This window comes from Budorcas taxicolor, chromosome 10 (genome assembly GCF_023091745.1).
Source record: "Budorcas taxicolor isolate Tak-1 chromosome 10, Takin1.1, whole genome shotgun sequence".
NCBI lineage: Eukaryota > Metazoa > Chordata > Mammalia > Artiodactyla > Bovidae > Budorcas > Budorcas taxicolor.
This window is the reverse complement of record NC_068919.1, coordinates 4,293,643-4,315,407: the sequence shown is the minus strand read 5'-3', so window position 1 is coordinate 4,315,407 and position 21,765 is coordinate 4,293,643. Positions and strand designations below refer to the sequence as shown.

Below are 21,765 nucleotides of genomic sequence, written 5' to 3'. Positions count from 1 at the left end.
AAAGATGAGCAGATTTTTGCTAAAGAAGCAGTGAAGCATCATTTATATTCCTTTCTCCATCCTTGTGCATTGTTTGACTAATAGAGCCTATAGCTTGACCTAAATTAGCATTTCCAAAACTCAGTTGATTGTGATGGTATGGGATGTTTAGAAATATACTGGTAAATCACATTTATAGTTTATGATGAGTAATTTTATGTGAATTTAAGGCATTTGAATTAAAAATATCATCCTGTTTTGACTGTTGAACAGTTGAACTTTGTTGGTAGCTACCACAGGTCTGTGTTGCTTTTTCAAAATGCCGCTAGTTGGCTGCTGCTGCTGCTAAGTCGCTTCAGTCGTGTCCGATTCTGTGCGACCCCATAGACGGCAACCTGCCAGGCTCCCCCGTCCCTGGGATTCTCCAGGCAAGAACAATGGAGTGGGTTGCCATTTCCTTCTTCAATGCATGAAAGTGAAAAGTCAAAGTGAAGTCGCTCAGTCATGTCTGACTCTTAGCGACCCCATGGACTGTAGCCCACCAGGCTCCTGTGTCCATGGGATTTTCCAGGCAAGAGTCCTGGACTGGGGTGCCATTGCCTTCTCCGAATGTATGTTGGCAGTAAACTCTAATCTTGCTCATAGCGTAAGTAAAGCAGCAAAAATTCTCTGATTAAACAATTAACAATTGATTTAATAACCATATAACCTTAGAATTTACACCAGGCATTGTATATTAGATAACAGAAATGTAATATATTGTGCTAGTAAAGAAATAGTAATTATATTCTTTTTATGCTTCATGTTTGTTAACCTAATCACTTTGGATTTTTTTAATGGCTCAGTTAATAACCACGTTTAAGATACTCTGCACATACTGGTTTTTGTAGTGACTTTTTAGAAGTTTTTCAGTATTTCTTGATTCAAAGGTTTTGCTTTGCTTAGTTCAGCATTAAATCCTTTTGTGGTGTATGCGATTCATAATTGACTTTAAGATGCTTGTGAAAGAAGCTTCAACTTTTTAAGCAAAGGTGACCAGTCACAGAATTTTTACTTAAGATGAAACAGCATGTTAACTAAGTCATAACTGTTAGCTGATATTGTAGTTAAATTCCACAAGCATTTATTGAGGGGCTGCCATGTGTCTGGGTATGAGGATATGGTGTAAAGCAGCAGTACCCAGCTTATTTGGCACCAGGGACCAGATTCATGGAAGATGATTTTCCATGGATGGAGAGGAGTGGGGAGGGTTTCGGTGCAGGATTCGAGCACATTACCTTTATTGTGCAGTTTATTCCTATTATGATATCAGCTTCAACTCACATCATCAGGCATTAGATCCTAGAGGTTGGGGACCCCCGGAACGTAGTGATTAAGGTGTTCTGTGTTCGTTTTTTACCGATAGATATGAAGTAGCTGACTCCTAGGAAGGCTACTGTTGAACTAGACATTTAGACTCTTATTTTCTGACACATCATTTTGGCAAAAGCATTTCTCTCTCTCTTTTAGCCAGACCAACAGAATAATTTTATTTTTATTTTATTTTTCTAATAGTGGCTTTATGAAAATTAAAAGGTTCACTCAAGGTTTTTCTTTTATCTTCTGAAAAGTGGTTAACTCAGGTGAATATAGACCTTGGATTGTGAGCTTTATCAGTGAGCAGGTTTCTTTTCATGAATGGTTTAGAGAGCTTTTTGGTTATGTGATATTGTTGCCATTTGTGTTGAGGCAGTGGGCATTAGAATAGGCATTTTTAAATTGAGAAGCAAATATTGACCATATTCTGTTATTTTTAACGATCCAGCTCTTCTAGAAGGTTTAGACAATTTGTTTTGTTTCTAAGACATTTACAAAGTCTTTCTATTCTGGTGTCCTCCATATCCCCTGTGTATCCTGTGATGTCACCACTTAGCCCCCTACCAGCTAGCAACTTCTCTGTCCTTTGGTTTCCTCCCTTATCTGAAGTATATCACAGTCTGACAGTGTGTCTCTCAATCAGTGATAACAGGGTACTTATAGAAATACATATACCCGAGGCCCCTCCCCAGATCTGCTGCATCGGACTTTCTGATGGGCTTGGGAGTCTAGCAGCATAGTAAGCATCCCAGGTGGCTCTCATGCCCACTAAAATTTGAGACAGTTTGCCTAATAGGAGAAACAAAAGTACAGATGATTATAGCAGTGCACCCCAACTCTAACGTGCATGTGACTCACCTGGGCGTCTTGTCAACATGCAGATTCTCAGGGTGTAGGTCTGGGCGGGGTCTGAGATGCTGTGGTTGTGACAGGCTCCCAGGTGAGGCTGAGGCTGCCGACCCCTGCTGCCCCACTGTGAGTTTGTTTGCACAAAAGCTGTGATCGTCACAGGGCATTCTGGAAGCACCTGTGTAATTCCACTCAAAGAGAGACTCAGAGAAGAGTCTAGTCTGAGGCTTCTTGGGAAAAGGTAACCCTGGAGCTAAATATTAAACAATGTGTTGAGTTTTCATGTCGGTGGGTGGATAATAGGCAAAAGGACGATAAAGGCAATAAAGATGGATAGGCGAGTGTTGAGCAGAGCGTCGTCAGTCAGTTCTCTTCACAGTGGTTCAAAATGTTAGGCAGATATGGTTGGAATTTAGTATGGAGGAGTAGGCGTGGACTTTGCCATGTCAAGAAACTGGGAACTAAATATCATGTGAGTGATGGGAAGTTGCCAAGCAGTGGGTCTTCCTGGTTAGATAAGCATTTCAGAGTGATCACTAGACTTTAGATAGGTTATTATATTAAGTGAGACAAGACCAGAACCAGAGTCATCAGTAGTGCCTGAAGCTGTTGCAGTCATCCAGGAGCCAGGTCCTGGGATAGCAGAAATAGAAAGGAGAGGATGGAGAAGGAAGGAGGAATCCCAGAATTCTGGGGTTGAAACTGCCAGCTAGAGAACAAGAGGCAGAAGGATACAGCTGCTCAGTAGTTTTCCCCGCAAATTTCACCTGCTTAAGTTTAGGATGTTTGCCTTATTTATTTTTGTCATGACATCTAGTCTGTAGTGGTAAAGAATCTGCCTGCAATGCGGGAGACCTGGGTTCAGTCCCTCGGTTAGGAATATCCCCCTGAAGAAGGGAACGGCTACCCATTCCAGTATTCTGGCCTGGAGAATTTCATGGACTGTATATATAGTCCGTGGAGTCGGAAAGTGTCAGACACGAATTTCACTTCTAGTCTGTAGTAGATATTCAGTAAACGTTTCTTATTAAAAATTAGTTTGCAGGAGAAATTTTATTTTGCATGTTAAATAATTCCAAAAATGTGTGACTGTTCTTGAAAGTATTTATAGGCTGAGTCAGCTGTTTCAAGATATTATGAATGAAGAATAGGCTTAAAATTCTGGAAATCATGAATTTTTCCACCATTCATTCCAAATTGTTTATTGCTGCTTCTATGTACTATGTATTTTAACTTGATGATTCTTTCTAATGTACACTACCAGACTCTCCCTTTCCACTGTTAATTTTATCAGCAGCTGTGCTTCTGTTTCTTGATGTAACTACTTGTTTATAATTTTAGAACTCTTTGGCAGCATGATTTTGGCCAGGTTGTCGTCCTCACTAATTTGTGTCTGACTCTTGTGCGACCCCATGGACTCCTGCCTGCCAGGCGCCTCTGTCCATGGGGTTTCCCAGGCAAGAACACTGGAGTGGGTTGCCATTTCCTTCCCCAAGGGATCTTCCCTGACCCAGGGATTGAACCTGAGTCTCCTGTATTGGCAGGCAGGTTCTTTACCACTGAGCCACCAGGAAAGCCCTGGTTTGGCGATAGCCCCACCTTAGATCTAGGCAGGAATGCCGTCTATTGCTGAAGATGCTGGTAGATATCAGTAAAGAAATTTGTACTAAAAAGTAGCAGAGCAAGTGACCCAAAATTTGAGAATCTAGTCAACTCCCATGAAAAGAAAGTGAAAGTCGCTCAGTCATGTCCAACTCTTTGCAAACCTGTGGACTATATAGTCCATGAAATTCTCCAGGCCAGAATACTGGAATGGGTAGCCTTTGCCTCCTCCAGGAGATCTTTCCCAACCAGGGGTCAAATCCAGATCTTCCACATTGCAGGTGGATTCTTTACCAGCTGAGCCACAAGTAAAGCCCAAGAATACTGGAGTGGGTAGCCAATCCCTTCTCCAGCAGATCTTCCTGACCCAGGAATAGAACCAGGGTCTCCTGTATTGCAGGCGGATTCTTTACCAACTGAGTTATTAGGGAAGCCCTGATCCCTAACTCCCATAAGTCAGTGTTGGTATACCCCAAATGATCATTCACTTGCTCTGACCTGATGGTGGAGAAGGCAATGGCAACCCACTCCAGTACTCTTGCCTGGGAAGTCCCATGGATGGAGGAGCCTGGTGGGCTGCAGTCCATGGGTTCGCAGAGTCGGACATGACTTCACTTTCACTTTTCACTTTCATGCATTGGAAAAGGAAATGGCAACCCACTCCAGTGTTCTTGCCTGAAGAATTCCAGGGATGGGGGAGCCTCGTGGGCCGCTGTCTTTGGGGTTGCACAGAGTCGGACACGACTGAAGCACTTAGTAGCAGCAGCAGCAGACCTGATGGTACAATATACTCAGATAGTAGCATAGGAAAATCATATCACAGCTGATCCTTGAGCAACTTGGGGCTCGGGGCCCAGGGTGTGCAGTGGAATATCAGAGGTCAGGCTCTCCTTATCATAGGTTCCACAACTTCAGATTGTGTGTAGTACACTGTAGTACGTATTTACTGGGAAAGAAATCAGCCTATAAGTGAACCCATGCAGTTCAAGTTTGTATTCAAGAGTCATACTATAGTATGGCTAGATTCCCGCCGCCCGCCCCCCCCAACACTGCACAGAATGTTTTCCCTTTTTCCTTTTGGTTCTCTTTAATTCTTACTTCTTTTGTGCTGTTTTCTAAGCCTGAAACCAGTTGTTCATAAGTCTAAAAAGTTGAGGCCTTTTGGAAGCATCATTTAGTTTATGTCTCTTACCTGCAAATTGATCTGCTGGTGAAGGAACTTCATTGGGCTCAGGAGGAGTGGGGTGGAGATGTTACTTCTTCATCCATGTAAGATAAACTTTTTATATGTAATGTTCAGAGTCGGAGAACGGGCAGGAAGACATGGCTTACTTTGGTTTTTCAGGCTACAGACTCAGAGTTCAATTCTGGGGGAAAGAAGAAAGGAAGAAACAGACAGATGCACTCTGAAGAAGTAATAAAGTGAAAACCACTTCACTGGCCTCGTCTTAGAAGCGTGCACTGGCACAGTCACCCCTCTGGAAGCCGGCACCAAGACAGGTTGCCTGACAGTCTCTACCCCAGGCGCCATAAAACCTCACGTTATTTCTCCCAGAGGCTCCCAGCCCAGAATTCCTTTTTATTCCTTAGGAATTGTTTAATTCTCTTGCTCTCAGAGTTCTAGGACCACTTGAGAACTCTAGTGTGGTCCAAAAAAGAATCTTTTCTTATTATCTTATCTTAGAGGGAGGCTGGATGTTTGCTCCAAAGGCTTCTTGGTTCTATTCTGCCAGCCACTGCTGGATGCTAAATTTGATAAACAGTCTTTTCACTATAGTGCTGTTAATCCTATAAACCTTAGTCTAGAGTGCTATGGGTTGAAAATGCTGGACTTTAAGAAGCTTTTAATAAGTATACAAGGTTTTAAAATAGTTTACCATCAGATGACTGATTTCCATACCATAGTACAAGTATAATTTTTAAAAAGATCATTCAGGTAACACTTGCATGCAGATAACAGTAAGACTTAAGAGCAGTTTCTAGACCTCAGCACTTTTGACATTTTGGTCCAGATACTTCTTTTTTGAGTGGTGCTGTCTTGTACATCATAGCAGCATACCTCACTTTTACCAACTAGATAGCAAGGAGCACCCTTCTCTAATGATGAAAACCAAAATTGTCTTCATAATGGCCACTTGGGAGCAGTATTGCCCCAGTGGAACATCACTATGCTTCAGTAAGCCTTGCTGGCCACTAGAATCACCTGAGAAGCTCACTACTTCCCATCCCCACTCACCCAAACCCCAGGCTCCAGACCCTGCCTTCCATCTAGAATTTCTGATCTCTTTGCTGCGTAGTGAGGTCTTGGCCTCCAGGTTTTGCTGGTGGTGTATTGTTTGTCTTTAAGCCGATTCTAATTGTGCCATGCTTGAGAAATAGCCCTTTGACTCAGAGCCCGTTCGGTAGTTTCCCTTGGTTATTTAGCATTGAAATCTGAAGTAAGTTACTTGAGTTCTTTGGATTTTATTATCTTGAGCTAGAAAACTAAAGAGATAGACTGGATGACTTCTGCTTTTAATTTAAAAAATAATACCTACTTATGTTTACAGCCCCTTGTTTATGTTTTTCTGTAACATATTTTAGTAATGGGAAGATCATTGTTTCCTCAGCGTCTTCATGTTGTCTCTCACTTGTATTTCTCTTCATTTTGCTTAAAGGTTCCGCCAGCAATGCGGGCTAGGCAGGATCAGTCCCTGGGTCTGGAAGATCCCCTGGAGGAGAGTACGGCAACCTGCTCCAGTATTCTTGCCTGGAGAATCCCATGGACAGAGGAGCCTGGAAGGCTGTATAGTCCATGGGGTCACAGAGTTGGACATGGCTGAAGTGACTGAGCACATAGTAACGATTTAATAGATGCCTTATTTTACCTGACTATGGTCATTCACTTTATAGATTTCAGCAAAACTGAACCCAGTGATAGCTCTCCAGGAGGGTTATTTGTTAGTTAATTCTGTAAATTATTTGACTGCATACCATGCACAAGGCAGACTTTATCTCATGAAACATAATTTTCATCAAGAGAAGTGACTTTCAAATGTGGGTACTGTTAGGTAGAAATTTCCCCATGTCTAAAGCATTTTATTTTAGAGAAGAGTGGTTGGGGGTAGGGGGATGGTGGAGATTGCCAACCAGTGAAGAGGCCTGTAGTGTTAAGACGGTGAATGTTAGTGCTGTCGCTTCAAATCAGGAAATACCAGTAGTAATAGCTTCAATTTATTTAGTGCTTGCTTGTGAGCAGGCAAGCACAATAACTGGGTGAAGGATAATGATTTACAGGTAGGGAAGCTGGCTTAGAAAAGACTTAGAAAGGGTTAGGTAACTTAGCAGATTACAGATGGATAGAAATTGGCCAACCGAGGATTTGAAGCTAGCTCGTTTGACTGCAGATCTGGGCTCTCAACTACTGCTTCCCACGTAAAGGTGTGCCACTCCCCTTCATGTATTCCTGATCTTACTCAGATGAATCACCTCTCTAATTCAAGTGAATTTCAGTGACTTGTTGGCATTAAACTGAGATAATAAATGAGAAATTTTCTAGGTCAGCGCCTGCTGCTGCTGCTAAGTCGGTTTAGTTGTGTCCGACTCTGTGCGACCCCATAGACGGCAGCCCACCAGGCTCCTCTGTCCCTGGGATTCTCCAGGCAAGAACACTGGAGGGGGGAGCCATTTCCTTCTCCAATGCATGCATGCATGCATGCTAAGTCGCTTCAGTTGTGTCCGACTCTGTACGACCCCATAGACAGCAATCCACCAGACTCCTCTGTCCCTGGGACTCTGCAGGCAAGAATACTGGAGTGGGTTGCCATTTCCTTCTCCAGGTCAGTGCCTAATACACAATAATAATCTCTCAATGGGCTTCCCACGTGGCTTGGCTGGTAAAGAACCCACCTGCAATGCGGGAGACCTGGGTTCAAGTCTGGGTTGGGAAGATCCCCTGGAGAAGGGATAAACTACCCACTCCAGTATTCTGACCTGGAGAATTCCATGAACTGTATAGTCCACGGGTTCGCAAAGAGTCAGACACAACTGAGCGACTTTCACTTTCCACTTGCCAATCTCTCGATAACATAAGACTCCCAGGATGTCTTCTTGAGTATACCAGTATCTCACTAGTTTTAATTTTTGCCTTTAAGCTTTGGTTGGAATTAAATTGCTCTCTGACTTCTCCTCCTGTTATCTAATGGATGCCAGCCGTTTCAACCAGGGATTAGAGAGAGAATTATACCCTTTAAAAAAATGAATGAGTATTTTTCCATTTCTCCTAAAGTTCGTAATACTATTCTAAATGCAGAGAAGAGAAGTTAATTATATACAGTGATTACCTTAGTGCATTAAGTCTTAATTTTCTCTTGGGATCTCTATTTAAAAGGTTATAGAATGCATTTAGTGGTTCTGCGAGAAGACTAGACCAGATAATTTGAAGTACTAGTTTGTCAGTATTAGTCATAGGAATTATTAGAATGTGGAACTGAGATAACCGTGTTCCATCAGACAACACCATAGAATGCATCTCAACAGGAAAGGAACTATATATGTGACAAACTCTTCTTGTAATAAGCAACCACTGCGGGGACCAGTTTTATATAAGAACACAGGCTTAGCTTTCTGACTTAGTGCACAGTCTTGGAGGGGAAGGATTTTGCTTTAGAGTGTTGTATTTCATCAAAGACTGTTCATTTCTAGGAAATGGGAGTTAAAATGCATTTGCATTTTTAGTGTTCCTTGTTCCCCCTTTTTTCCCAAGGAGTTACATTATTTATAAACAAATTTGAATAATGATAGATTTATTCTAACATCCTTAAAAATTAAGCACCAGGTATAAGCATAACTGCAGATGGTGACTGCAGCCATGAAATTAAACGATGCTTACTCCTTGGAAGGAAAGTTATGACCAACCTAGACAGCATATTCAAAAGCAGAGACATTACTTTGCCAACAAAGGTCCATCTAGGAGAAGGCAATGGCACCCCACTCCAGGACTCTTGCCTAGAAAATCCTGTGGACAGAGGAGCCTGATAGGCTGCAGTCCATGGGGTTGCTAAGAGTCGGACACGACTGAGCGACTTCACTTTGACTTTTCACTTTCATGCATTGGAGGAGGAAATGGCAACCCACTCCAGTGTTCTTGCCTGGAGAATCTCAGGGACGGGGGAGCCTGGTGGGCTGCCGTCTGTGGGATCGCACAGAATCGGACATGACTGAAACGACTTAGCAGCAGCAGCAGCAGTCAAAGCTATGGTTTTTCCAGTAGTCATGTATAGATGTGAGAGCAGGGCTATAAAGAAAGCTGAGCACTGAAAACTGATGCTTTTGAACTGTGGTGTTGGAGAAGACACTTGAGAGTCCCTTGGATTTCAAGGAGATCAAACCAGTCAATCATAAAGGAAATCAGTCTTGAATATTCATTGGAAGGACTGATGCTGAAGCTGAAACTCCAATACTTTGGCCACCTGATGCAAAAAACTGACTCCTTGGCAAAGACCCTGATGCTGGGAAAGATTGAAGTCAGGAGAGGAAGGGGTTGACAGAGGATGAGATGGTTGGGTGGGATCACCGACTCAATGGACATGAGTTTGAGTAAGCTCCGGAGTGATGGACAGGGAAGCCTGGCGTGCTGCAGTCCATGGGGTGGCAAAGAATCAGACATGACTGAGCAACTGAACTGATAAATTGCTCTTGGTGAATCAGTGAAAATTGAGATTTGTATATATTTTCCATCCTTTTGGCCTTATATATACTGACTAGGTGCATGGAATTCTTTCTCAATTCTACTTTTAGCCTTTAGGTTGCTCATAACCTGGCTTCAGTAAATTCATGTATACTTCAGATGAGTAAGATGAGTTCTTAGGCCTTAAACGTCCCTTTATTAGAAATTAAAACAAAGATTTGATTGATATTATTAAATTATAAGGCTAAATTGGGTTTTTCTGATTTCACAAGTTGGGGCTATTATTTAAATTATTGTAAAGTTAAAATGAGTTTATTATTTTTCTGAAACAGAAAGACTTCATTGGTTTGATAAGATGGAATTTTATATTTTTTTCTTTTTAGGTTGACTATTGCGTTTTTCGCACTCTCTGGGCTGGATATGTTGGACTCCTTAGATGTGGTGAACAAGGATGATATAATAGAGTGGATTTACTCCCTGCAGGTCCTTCCCACAGAAGACAGTGAGTGAGTTTTTAGCATTTTATTTTTAGTGTGACTAGCTGTACCTAGTGTAACACGTGTGTTGGACTTGGAAATCTTCGTGTATTCACAAACCATTATCATATTGGGTTGGCTGAAAAGTTCGTTCGGGTTTTTCGTAACATCTTACAGAAAAACACGAACAAACTTTTCGGCCAACCCAGTATTTCATTCATCTGCGTTTTCCTTGTGATGCGGCGCTCCCTTTCTGTTTGAGCAAGGTGCTGGCCAAGGTAGGCATGTGCCTTGAGAGGCTGCTCTGAGGTTGAGCGGGGATTCGCAGTTGTGCGCCATGCTGCTGTGCACGTCCACCCTGACAGCCGCTGCTTGACGACTTGTATCCACGTTCATGTTTGATTGGTTTTGTAGCATTCACTCTGTTTTTCATTCTCAGCCATTCTTTTTGTCTCTTCACTGAAAAACTCCTTGCCATCAAAAAGTTTCATTCCGGCCTCTTAACCATTTTCCCCGCTAATGTTCCGTTAGTGTTTCTTTAATGGTTTCTTAGAACTCTTGGTTGTACTTCAGTCATTTTTATGGCTCTTAAAACTTTATATATTTTGATCAATTAAATAAATTCTCAGAATTCATAAATTACTGATCAGTTAAATACACATAAGTTTTATAAACTCTGTTGTTCACTCCGTTAAGTTTAAAATACCAAATATTGATTTAACTTATAAATGTTAGAAATTCTAACATTGAGTTGAATTAGATCAAGCCCAAATAAACTCCCAGAAAGTCATGTACTTCTTATGTGTGATCACTGCTTACCTTTCTTTTATGAGTCAGCATTTATAATTTAATGATATGGTTCATTGGTTGGAGTAATCTCACCCAGGTAAGCTTTGGGGAAATAATAAACCAAAGCTTTATTTAGAAAGAAAGAGCTTTGATCTATTAGCAGATACCATGGGACATAGTGTGAGCTTTCTATTTTATTATTCTTGAAGTTTGTAGTATTTGTTTATAATTTTAAAAAGTCTTTGCCTATTATTGAATTCTTGTTAAAAAATGGTTAGGCAGTTTTGGATCTTTCAGAATTCTAATATAAAATCTAATCATTTTTCACCAATGACTTGAAACAGCATATGTGATATACTGATGAGTAGTTATAGATTCCAACATGTTGCTGAGTAGTATTTATTGAATGTTCTGCTAAGAATACTCTGCTAAACTTGAACAGAAGGACTGTTGAAAATTATGAGATATGGTTCTCGTTCTCTAGGAGCTTGTGGCTGAGGTGAGGCTAAGTTCTAGTCACCTGCTAAATGGAAGTAATTTGTATTTCCTTTTTAATCAGATTTTTTTTTCACTAGTCTGAGTGAAAGTCTGGAAGTTTTTAAAAAGTTAGATATTAATATTAAACAGATGTAAGGTAGTTTTGTTACAGATTATGTGTAATTTTTGTTTTTACTAACAATGCATGTCCTAATTATAAATTGTTGTTTCCTAAGTATATTTCACATAGTACAGATAGGAAATTATACACTGTGGTATATAGCAAAGCTATTCTATAAGAAGTTTTTGCTAAAATATATTGCTTTTAGACATTACTTAAGATACTCATTTCCTTGGAATAAAATAGCTATGGTCCCTCTAGAAATGTAGGAAACCCATGCTATAGGTTACAACTATCAGAACACTAGTCATTTTTTTCATTGTGCTTCCTACATTCTTTTGTATTTTTATCTGCCTTTAAGGACAGTTTGCTGGCTTCATGATAGAGCTAATTAATACCATATTCGTTTTGAAGGCTTCTTACTTTTCTCATTATTTGATCTTCTGTTGCAAGAGCCTTGCCAATTGTCATCTGAAACTGTCACGTTTTCCCTGATAATTGTGTTAGCTGTGCACTCACTAGAATGACCAAAATGAGAGAGGTGGGAAATACCAAATGCTGATGAGAATGCTGCACAAGTGTAACTGCTATTTTATAGCCACTGTTTGGCAGCATTGACTAAACAAATGTACATTCTGTGGCAGTGATTCTACTCCCTAGTATATACCCAACCAGAAATGAAAAAATGTACTCTCCAAAAGATGTGTACTAGAATGGTCATTCATAGCAGTATTTTTCACAGGAGCCCAGGGTAGAAATATGCAAACTGCCCGTCATTGGTGTTGTAGATCAGTGATGTATCGGAATTCACACACTGGATCACTGCACAGTAAGGGCAAAGGACAATTTAGACCTACATACAGAAATCTGGATGAATGTCACAAACCTATTTGTGATAAACATATAGTATATTACTCTATTAATACAAAATAAAAATATCAGTAAAGCCAATGTGAGCCTTTGGGGAGTGCCAAGAAGGAAGCAGGACGGGCTTCTTGGGTGCTGGTCATGTACTTTTTCCTGAGCAGAGAGCTGGTTATACAGGTAAGTTTACTTTGAAGAAGTTCATTAAGCTGTTTATTATACTTTGATGAAAGTTAAAAAATTTTTTGAATTTGGGTGTATTTACCATCTCTTTTGAGATCATTCAGAATTCTCTTTCCCATTGTACTTTGAACTGCATGTACTTCATAGATTGAAGCCCATTGCTAATTTTTTACTTTTTCAGTCATTGCTGCTTAACTGTTGCTTAAAATATTTTTGCTTATGTCTGAATTGTAGACTTCTGGAGGGCAGTGAATGAACCTGTCTTAGATTTTTTTTTCTCTTTTCATGTGTAGTGCATCATTGTGTATCAGCAGTTGTTGCACTGTAAATTACTTATACCTTTTCCTATTTTTTTTCTTTTCTGTATTTTCACATTTAGCCTACAGCATTCTCTGGCTCCTCAAATATTTTCACAATTGTAGGGCATTTGCAAGCTGAATAGAATGCTTTCTATAACTCCTAACTCTCTATTTGTCCTACTTTGTGATATCACATAAAATCTTAGGGGACTTAAAAATCTTAAAAGTGTTAAACAGAACCCAGAGACCATAAAATAAAAATTTGGTAGATTTGATTAAATAAATATTTTCAAATGTGACATACGGAAAGATAAAATTGGATAAATAACAGACTTGGAGGAAATTGTGCCACTGTATATACTAGACAAAATATCAATATCAAAACTGTAAGAAGTTGTTAAAAGATTGAGGAAAAGATGACACATTGCCATTTAGAAAATGACAAAACTTGCGAATAGATACTCCACAAAAGAAGCACACAGTCACTAGATACATGAAGAGAGGGCCGACCGATAGTAGGGATTAGGGAGATGCGGTAGAAACAAGAGATTAGCATTATTTCTTACCTAGCACGTCAGCTCACCAGAAAGTTTCTAAAAGTTGGTAAGAATGTGGGGAAAAGAGCACTTTAATACTCTGTTGTTGGAAGTGAAAATTGTTGTAACCTTTGGAAGGGCGTTTTAGGAGTGTGACTTTTAGCCCTCACCTATCCTTGTGTGTGTTGTATCTAGTTAAATCATGGTCCCCCAAAGACATATGCACCCAGAACCTCAGAGGGTGACTACATTTGGAAGGAGGGTCTTGGCAAGCATAATTAGGGTAAGGATCTCAAGAAGAGTGACTGGTGTCCTTCAGAGAGAACGGAAGGGAGGTACTTCACGGAGGACAGGCCATGTGAAGACAGACGCAGAGCTCAGGGGTGGGTCCGCGTGGTAAAGAGCATCAGGAATGCCCACCGGAAACTCAGAGGAGGTATACACTTGGCTTTCCCTCAGAGCCCTCGGAAGGAGCCAACCTGCTGACAGCTTGATTTTGAACTCCTGGGCTCTACAGCTACGAGAGAATACGTTTCTGTTGTTTAAAGCCGCCAGGTTAGTGGTAAGTTGTTGCTAACCTCAGGAACCTAGTACATGTGCACAGAACTCTGTAGAGGGATGTGTTGGCATTGTTTGTTACAATAATAGGTCAGAAACAGTATGTATCCACCAGAAGTGAAACAGTTAAGTAAGCTGTGGCCAGTAAAGAGTACTGCCCTGTAGTAAGGTGACTGCGGTAGATCTGTATATGTACTTACATGAAACTGTTCATCAATGCGGTTAAATGGTAAATACCAATGTGTACAGGGGTGTTTTGTTTTAACAATCTCTTAACATCAGTGTATAGGAAAATCTCCAAAAGCATGCATAGACAGCCTTTGTCGAGGGGAAAGTAGATGAGAACAGAGGTAGGAGATGGCTGGATAAGGTACTTTAGTTTTATTCTGTATTTCTGCATTGTTTGAATGCTGACAATAAATATTCTGTATTTTAAAAATTTTAGTTAAAAAATCTTTATCTCAGCCTCTCTTCAAAACACAACACAAATAAAAACGAAGCCAATTTATATGATTATACACAAATACTGACATTTTGCTACTGGCAGGAACAATTCAGTGCATTATTTAATATTTTGTAGTTTTCAAATACATCATCACATTGTTCTTCCCTCAGTCTGCCTTTCCCAGAAGTCGGGCAGACATTGAAAGGAAGAGTGAGTGAGAGGCCTGCCCGAGGTCACACAGAGATGTCAGTGACACAGTCAGACTGGAATCCCTGGCTTCTGACTCCAGGTCCCCATGCTGCTATACTGGGAAAGTATATAGTCCCTTGTGGAAACTGTTCTGTGTGGCAGTTAAGTACATTGTAAATATTTAATCATAATTATCTCCTAGGATTGTAAAGATCCCCGTTGTATCCTAGTAATAAGTGTGGTCAGACCATTGGAGGGTTGGGGCCCTTCTCATCAATGTCAGGAAGTATTTAGGAAACACCAGGGATCAGCCCGGGGACTTTGTTACCCTCTCTGATCAGGGGCACAACCAGACAATTTTGGAGCTAGAACGAAACAAGGAATATTATAGTCCATCAGTTTACAAGTAGATGTTAAGATCCAGAGAGAGTAATCATTTGCTCACAGTAATATAACTAGTTGATGTTAGAAGCAGAGTTAGAATGCAGCTTCCTGTTTCTCAATTTCATTTTTCCCTATACTGATCCCATGCACCAAGTGCTCTTTTTATCATGTGTATTTTTCTGTGAGATACGGATTTTTTCATGAGAACTCTGAGGCTGTCTTATGTGTCTAAAGGAAAATAAATCTGATATCTCTTCCTTAATAGAGCTCATAAAAATTAGAATTAAGTGTTTGGAAATGTAGATAAAGTGGTTTAATATTAAAATGTAAAATGTTCATTGATTTCAATTTTTTAGTAGACTTTCAGTGAGTTTGCGTCCTTTTTTTATTTTAAACAACATGCTGGAAATGTGAGTGTAGTTTCATGTGGCTGAACTGAGCATTAAACCTTTTAGAGGTCATAGAACACTTGTTTGGGAGGCATTGTAGATCACGCATTTTATGTAAAGACAGTGCCCCGGTCACGGGTTGGTTTACGTGCCCAGCGGCCCTTAGTCACTTATCTGGTATGCTATGCCACAAGTCTTTTCACAGCCCACCTGCAGTTCCAAATTCTCAACTTACTGTTTTGTTGGATGAAATGCTATTAAATTTCAAATCTCTATGAAAGAAAATCCCCTACCTGCCTTCTCTTTAACTGGTCTAGGTCCTATTCTAAAACTAATCTGTGGAATTTAGGAAATAGATACAAAAACGTTTTTTAAGGCATGTAGTATTTTATTTACCTTGTGGGGATCTTTCTTGACATCCTGAAACAGGAGTCATATAAGATGTTCTTTTACTAGGAAACCTTGTGTTTCTTGAGACCTGTGAGAAATTATTTCTATAGCCATAAAATGTAAATGTCTACTTTTACATTTAAAAAAAAATCACCACATTCGCTTGAATTCTTTCTGCATAGTGCAATAACATAACTTTGAAAATGAAAATTAGAATGTTAAGAACATAACCAAAACAAGTTTGGATTATATAAGCAGCACACCACCACTAGTAATGTGATATTTTAGCTCGAGTTATATTTTATTGGAAGCATTTAAATATAATATTTTATGTATTTTTATTTTGTCTCAATAAAATTTTCTCTTACAAGGGCAAATGCATTTTCTTATGAAAAGCAAAGTAACTCTGCTGACTAAAATAAATCTTTTTAAACTCTCATTAAAGTTTTACATTCTGTGAGTTTCTTTACTTTTTAGAGAATATCTAAATACATTGTCTTTATGATGCTTGGCATGGCTGGAGTTTCTTTGAGTTTAGTAGTCAAATCCTAAGTTGTAAGTCAGATATGACCCAGTCATCAAGCAGAAGTCAGCTTTGTAGCTTAATACTTATCTTTAATGTGCAAGCATGCAGATAAAGGGATTGTTTTCCTTTATGGTTGATAGCTAAATATGTTTTACTCTTTAATACATCTCTCTACGTACTTGGCCTTCCTTGGTGACCGAGTGGTAAAGAACCCACCTGCCAGTGCAGGAGACATGGGTTTGATTCCTGGCTCAGGAAGATTCCCTGAAGGAAGAAAGGACAGCCCACTCCAGTAGTCTCACCTGGAGAATCCCGGGCACAGAGGAGCCTGGTGGGCTACAATCCATGGGGTCGCAAGAGTTGGACATGACTCGCTGACTAGACGACAACTACGCACTCACACATAAATGCCCAAATGTATATGACACCCATTCATGTGCCCATTTTTGCTGCTGCTCCTCTTTCTTTCTGTTGACCCAGTTTCATTTTTTAAGTAATCTGGGTTTTTATGATGCATAGCTGTTTAAGCTACTTCCATATAACGAGGTAAACTTGTTTAACTTTATGGATGTGTTCACCAAATCTGTGGTTCTCAATTTTGACTGTGTAATAAGGCAGGGATTATTTTTCTTTCTTATATACATTAGTTCAGGCCCTACTTTGAGGGTTTTGATGTGGGCCAAGGTTATGACCCAAAAGCATCCAGATTTTTCCGAATGGACTTGATAATGTTCATCAGCCAGACCACATTTTATTTGCTAGTACTGAATAGGAACACTGGAAGGTGCTATCTCAGTTCAGTTCAGTTGCTGAGTCATGTCCAACACTTTGCAACCCCATGAATCGCAGCACACCAGGCCTCCCTGTCCATCACCAACTCCCAGAGTTCACTCAGATTCACCTCCATTGAGTCAGTGATGCCATCCAGCCATCTCATCCTCTGTCGTCCCCTTCTTCTCCTGCCCCCAATCCCTCCCAGCATCAGAGTCTTTTCCAATGAGTCAACTCTTCGCATGAGGTGGCCAAAGTACTGGAGTTTCAGCTTTAGCATCATGCCTTCCAAAGAAATCCCAGGGCTGATCTCCTTCAGAATGGACTGGTTGGATTTCCTTGCAGTCCAAGGGACTCTCAAGAGTCTTCTCCAACCTCACAGTTCAAAAGCATCAATTCTTCGGCGCTCAGCTTTCTTCACAGTCCAACTCTCACATCCATACATGACCACAGGAAAAACCATAGCCTTGACTAGACAGACCTTAGTCGGCAAAGTAATGTCTCTGCTTTTCAATATGCTATCTAGGTTGGTCATAACTTTCCTTCCAAGGAGTAAGTGTCTTTTAATTTCATGGCTGCAGTCACCATCTGCAGTGATTTTGGGGCCCCCCAAAATAAAGTCTGACACTGTTTCTACTGTTTCCCCATCTATTTCCCATGAAGTGATGGGGCCGGATGCCATGATCTTCATTTACTGAATGTTGAGCTTTAAGCCAACTTTTTCACTCTCCTCTTTTACTTTCATCAAGAGGCTTTTTAGTTCCTCTTCACTTTCTGCCATAAGGGTGGTGTTATCTGCATATCTGAGGTTATTGATAGTTCTCCCGGCAATCTTGATTCCAGCTTGTGTTTCTTCCAGTCCAGCGTTTCTCATGATGTACTCTGCATAGAAGTTAAATAAGCAGGGTGACAATATACAGCCTTGATGTACTCCTTTTCCTATTTGGAACCAGTCTGTTGTTCCATGTCCAGTTCTAACTGTTGCTTCCTGACCTGCATACAGATTTCTCAAAAGGCAGGTTAGGTGGTCTGGTATTCCATCTCTTTCAGAATTTTCCACAGTTTATTGTGATCCACACAGTCAAAGGCTTTGGGATAGTCAATAAAGCAGAAATAGATGCTTTTCTGGAACTCTCTTGCTTTTTCCATGATCCAGCGGATGTTGGCAATTTGATCTCTGGTTCCTCTGCCTTTTCTAAAACCAGCTAGAACATCAGGGAGTTCACGGTTCACATATTGCTGAAGCCTGGCTTGGAGAATTTTGAGCATTACTTTACTAGCATGTGAGATGAGTGCAATTGTGCGGTAGTTTGAGCATTCTTTGGCATTGCCTTTCTTTGGGATTGGAATGAAAACTGACCTTGTCCAGTCCTGTGGTCACTGCTGAGTTTTGTCAATTTGCTGGCATATTGAGTGCAGCACTTTCACAGCAGCATCTTTCAGAATTTGAAACAGCTCAACTGGAATTCCATCACCTCTACTAGCTTTGTTCGTAGTGATGCTTTCTAAGGCCCACTTGACTTCACATTCCAGGATGTCTGGCTCTAGATGAGTGATCACACCATCGTGATTATCTGGGTCGTGAAGATCTTTGTTGTACAGTTCTTCTGTGTATTCTTGTCAGCTCTTCTTAATATCTTCTGCTTCTGCTAGGTCCATACCATTTCTGTCCTTTATTGATCCCATCTTTGCATGAAATGTTCCCTTGGTATCTCTAATTTTCTTGAAGAGATCTCTAGTCTTCCCCATTCTGTTCTTTTCCTCCATTTCTTTGCATTGATCACTGAACAAGGCTTTCTTATCTCTTCTTGCTATTCTTTGGAATTCTGCATTCAGATGCTTATATCTTTCCTTTTCTCCTTTGCTTTTTGCTTCTCTTCTTTTCACAGCTATTTGTAAGGCCTCCTCAGACAGCCATTTTTCTTTTTTGCCTTTCTTTTCCATGGGTATGGTCTTGATCCCTGTCTCCTGTATAGTGTCACGAACCTCATTCCATAGTTCATCAGGCACTCTATCTATCAGATCTAGGCCTTTAAATCTATTTCTCACTTCCACTGTATAATCACAAGGAATTTGATTTAGGTCATGCCTGAATGGTCTAGCGGTTTTCCCTACTTTCTTCAATTTAAGTCTGAATTTGGTAATAAGGAGTTCATGATCTGAGCCACAGTCAGCTCCTGGTCTTGTTTTTGTTGACTGTATGGAGCTTCTCCATCTTTGGCTGCAAAGAATATAATCAATCTGATTTGGTGTTGACCATCTGGTGATGTCCATGTGTAGAGTCTTCTCTTGTGTTATTGGAAGAGGGTGTTTGCTATGACCAGTGCATTTTCTTGGCAAAACTCTATTAGTCTTTGCCCTGCTTCATTCCGCATTCCAAGGCCAAATTTGCCTGTTCCTCCAGGTGTTTCTTGACTTCCTGCTTTTGCATTCCAGTCCCCTATAATGAAAAGGACATCTTTTTTAGGTGTTAGTTCTAAAAGGTCTTGTAGGTCTTCATAGAACCGTTCAACTTCAGCTTCTTCAGCATTACTGGTTGGCGCTAGACTTGGATTGTTATGCCCAAGTCGCGAAATCTCCCAGTGACCACCAGGGAGCCGATATATGATGCAAAAAGCAAGAGAGTCTTTATTACCAAGCTCGAGCTGGGGCTCCCACCGTTAACCAACGCAGCAGCTATAGGGAGGAGCCCTGAGTTTTGGGTTACATTGCTTATATCGGGAGTGTTCATGAAAAAATTTCTAGGTTGCGGGAAGTCTGATTGGTCACTTTCTTTCAAAGGGTTGTGTGTTGGTTTTTGATTGGTCCCTATTACCTAGGTAGACCATAAGTTCCTGAACGTTAAGTCAGGAGATTCTGGTCTGGGTCCGATTGGCTCGTGGGTGGTGGGGTGAGGTCAGGGGATTTCCAAAGGCTCTTTTCCCGGAACCTTACTAAATGGAGTTTTTCTGTTAACAAAATGAAGTAGCTTAGATTCTTCAGGATTACTGTGATATTGAATGGTTTACCTTGGAGACGAACAGAGATCATTCTGTCATTTTTGAGATTGCATCCAAGTACTGCATTTCAGACTCACTTGTTGACCATGATGGCTACTCCATTTCTTCTGAGGGATTCCTGCCCGCAGTAGTAGATATAATGGTCATCTGAGTTAAATTCACCCATTCCAGTCTATTTTAGTTTGCTAGAATGTCGACGTTCACTCTTGCCATCTCCTGTTTGACCACTTCCAATTTGCCTTGATTCATGGACCTGACATTCCAGGTTCCTATGCAGTATTGCTCTTACAGCATCGGACCTTGCTTCTATCACCAGTCACATCCACAGCTGGGTGTTGTTTTTGCTTTGGCTCCATCCCTTCATTCTTTCTGGAGTTATTTCTCCACTGATCTCCAGTAGCATATTGGCACCTACTGACCTGGGAGTTCCTCTTTCAGTGTCTTATCATTTTGCCTTTTCATACTGTTCATAGGGTTCTCAAGGCAAGAATACTGAAGTGGTTTGCCATTCCCTTCTCCAGTGGACCACATTCTGTCAGACCTCTCCACCATGACCTGCCGGTCTTGGGTTGCCCTGCGAGTATGGCTTAGTTTCATTGAGTTAGGCAAGGCCATGGTCCTAGTGTGATTAGATTGACTAGTTTTCTGTGAGTATGGTTTCAGTGTGTCTGCCCTCTGATGCCCTGTTGCAACACCTACCAAAGAAGTTTAAACTTTATCCTGAATATGCATTCAGTTGTAAATTTGTAATAAATTGCATATTTATACTTGAATAGTTATCATGAATAGGTAAGCTTACTAGCATTATAAAAGACTTCATAGTAGCAGACAAATGTTGACAGGAACCAGAAAGAATGGCCTGACGAATTTTTTAAGATGATGATGTGTACTCCTGTTTGAAAATGGAAGAAAAGATATTTTTATTTTAAAGAAACTTTCCTTTATTAAGCCCCTACTATATATCAGCTCGATACGAAACTGACTTAGTGGGGGCTCCAGAAGGTTTCTTAAGGGAAGTATAAACTCAAACCTGAAACATGGAATCAGAGCTTTCTTTCATCAAAAGTAGAAATAGGATTTTATTTTCATAGAGAACTGTCAGCAGATCAGTAGCTTGAAAGGATAACTTTTAAAAAGGCAATCCAAAGGGGGAAAAGGAAAAGCTGATTGCAAAAGTTTAAGTAATAATAGTAAAACTTTTTAGGGTTCAGATAAAATATCGGACCTAGGAAAGTATATCGTTTAACATTACCCCTCACCCAATTCAAGATGGAGTAAAACAAATGACACTAAAAGGATAGAGGCACTCGTAGCTTGGTAAGGAAGGGGTAATTCATTTTTAATTTAAAAAATACAATGTTATATCCAGTTTGGAGTATGGAAAGAGTATTAGGCAGAATTCTGAAGATGTCACCTCCTCTCCCCCCATAATTCCTGTTCCCTGGTTTTTCAGTCAAGCACTACTCGGGGCACTACAGATGCTGCAGGTGAAGTTAAGGTTACTAATCAGCTAATCTTAAAATATGGAGGTTGTCTATGGTTGTTACAGTCACAGTATAATCACATACGCCCTTATTATAGAAGACAAACGAGAAAAATGCGGGGAAGGAGGACAAAGGAGAGATGCTGCAGAAGGGGAAGCCAGAGAGAGTCTAAGCATGAGAAGGATTGGGACCCCATTGCTGTATTCTGAGATACAAGGGCCCATAGCAGGAAATGGCAAGAGTGCCCTCTGGGAGGTAAGGGCGTGCCCTAGCTGACCTGGCAAGGGAATAGAGACCTGCAAGGAACTTGGTTCTGCCAAACAACCTTAAATGAACTTAGAGGCAGATTGTTCCCCAGAACCTCCAATAAGGAATGTAGCCCTACAACATAAAACAGATATTTTAGCCTGGGGAGACCTACCTTGGCCTTC

The 21,765-nt window shown here is 40.6% G+C and overlaps 1 protein-coding gene across 1 annotated transcript in view; it reads left to right on the top strand.

Moving 5' to 3' along the window:
- Positions 1 to 21,765, top strand: part of PGGT1B (protein geranylgeranyltransferase type I subunit beta) — a 57,439-nt gene that overhangs the window by 1,495 nt on the left and 34,179 nt on the right. The window contains exon 2 of the mRNA XM_052646844.1: positions 9,838 to 9,956. Coding sequence (XP_052502804.1) covers positions 9,838 to 9,956 — 119 coding nt within the window. The remainder of the gene's footprint in view (positions 1 to 9,837; positions 9,957 to 21,765) is intronic.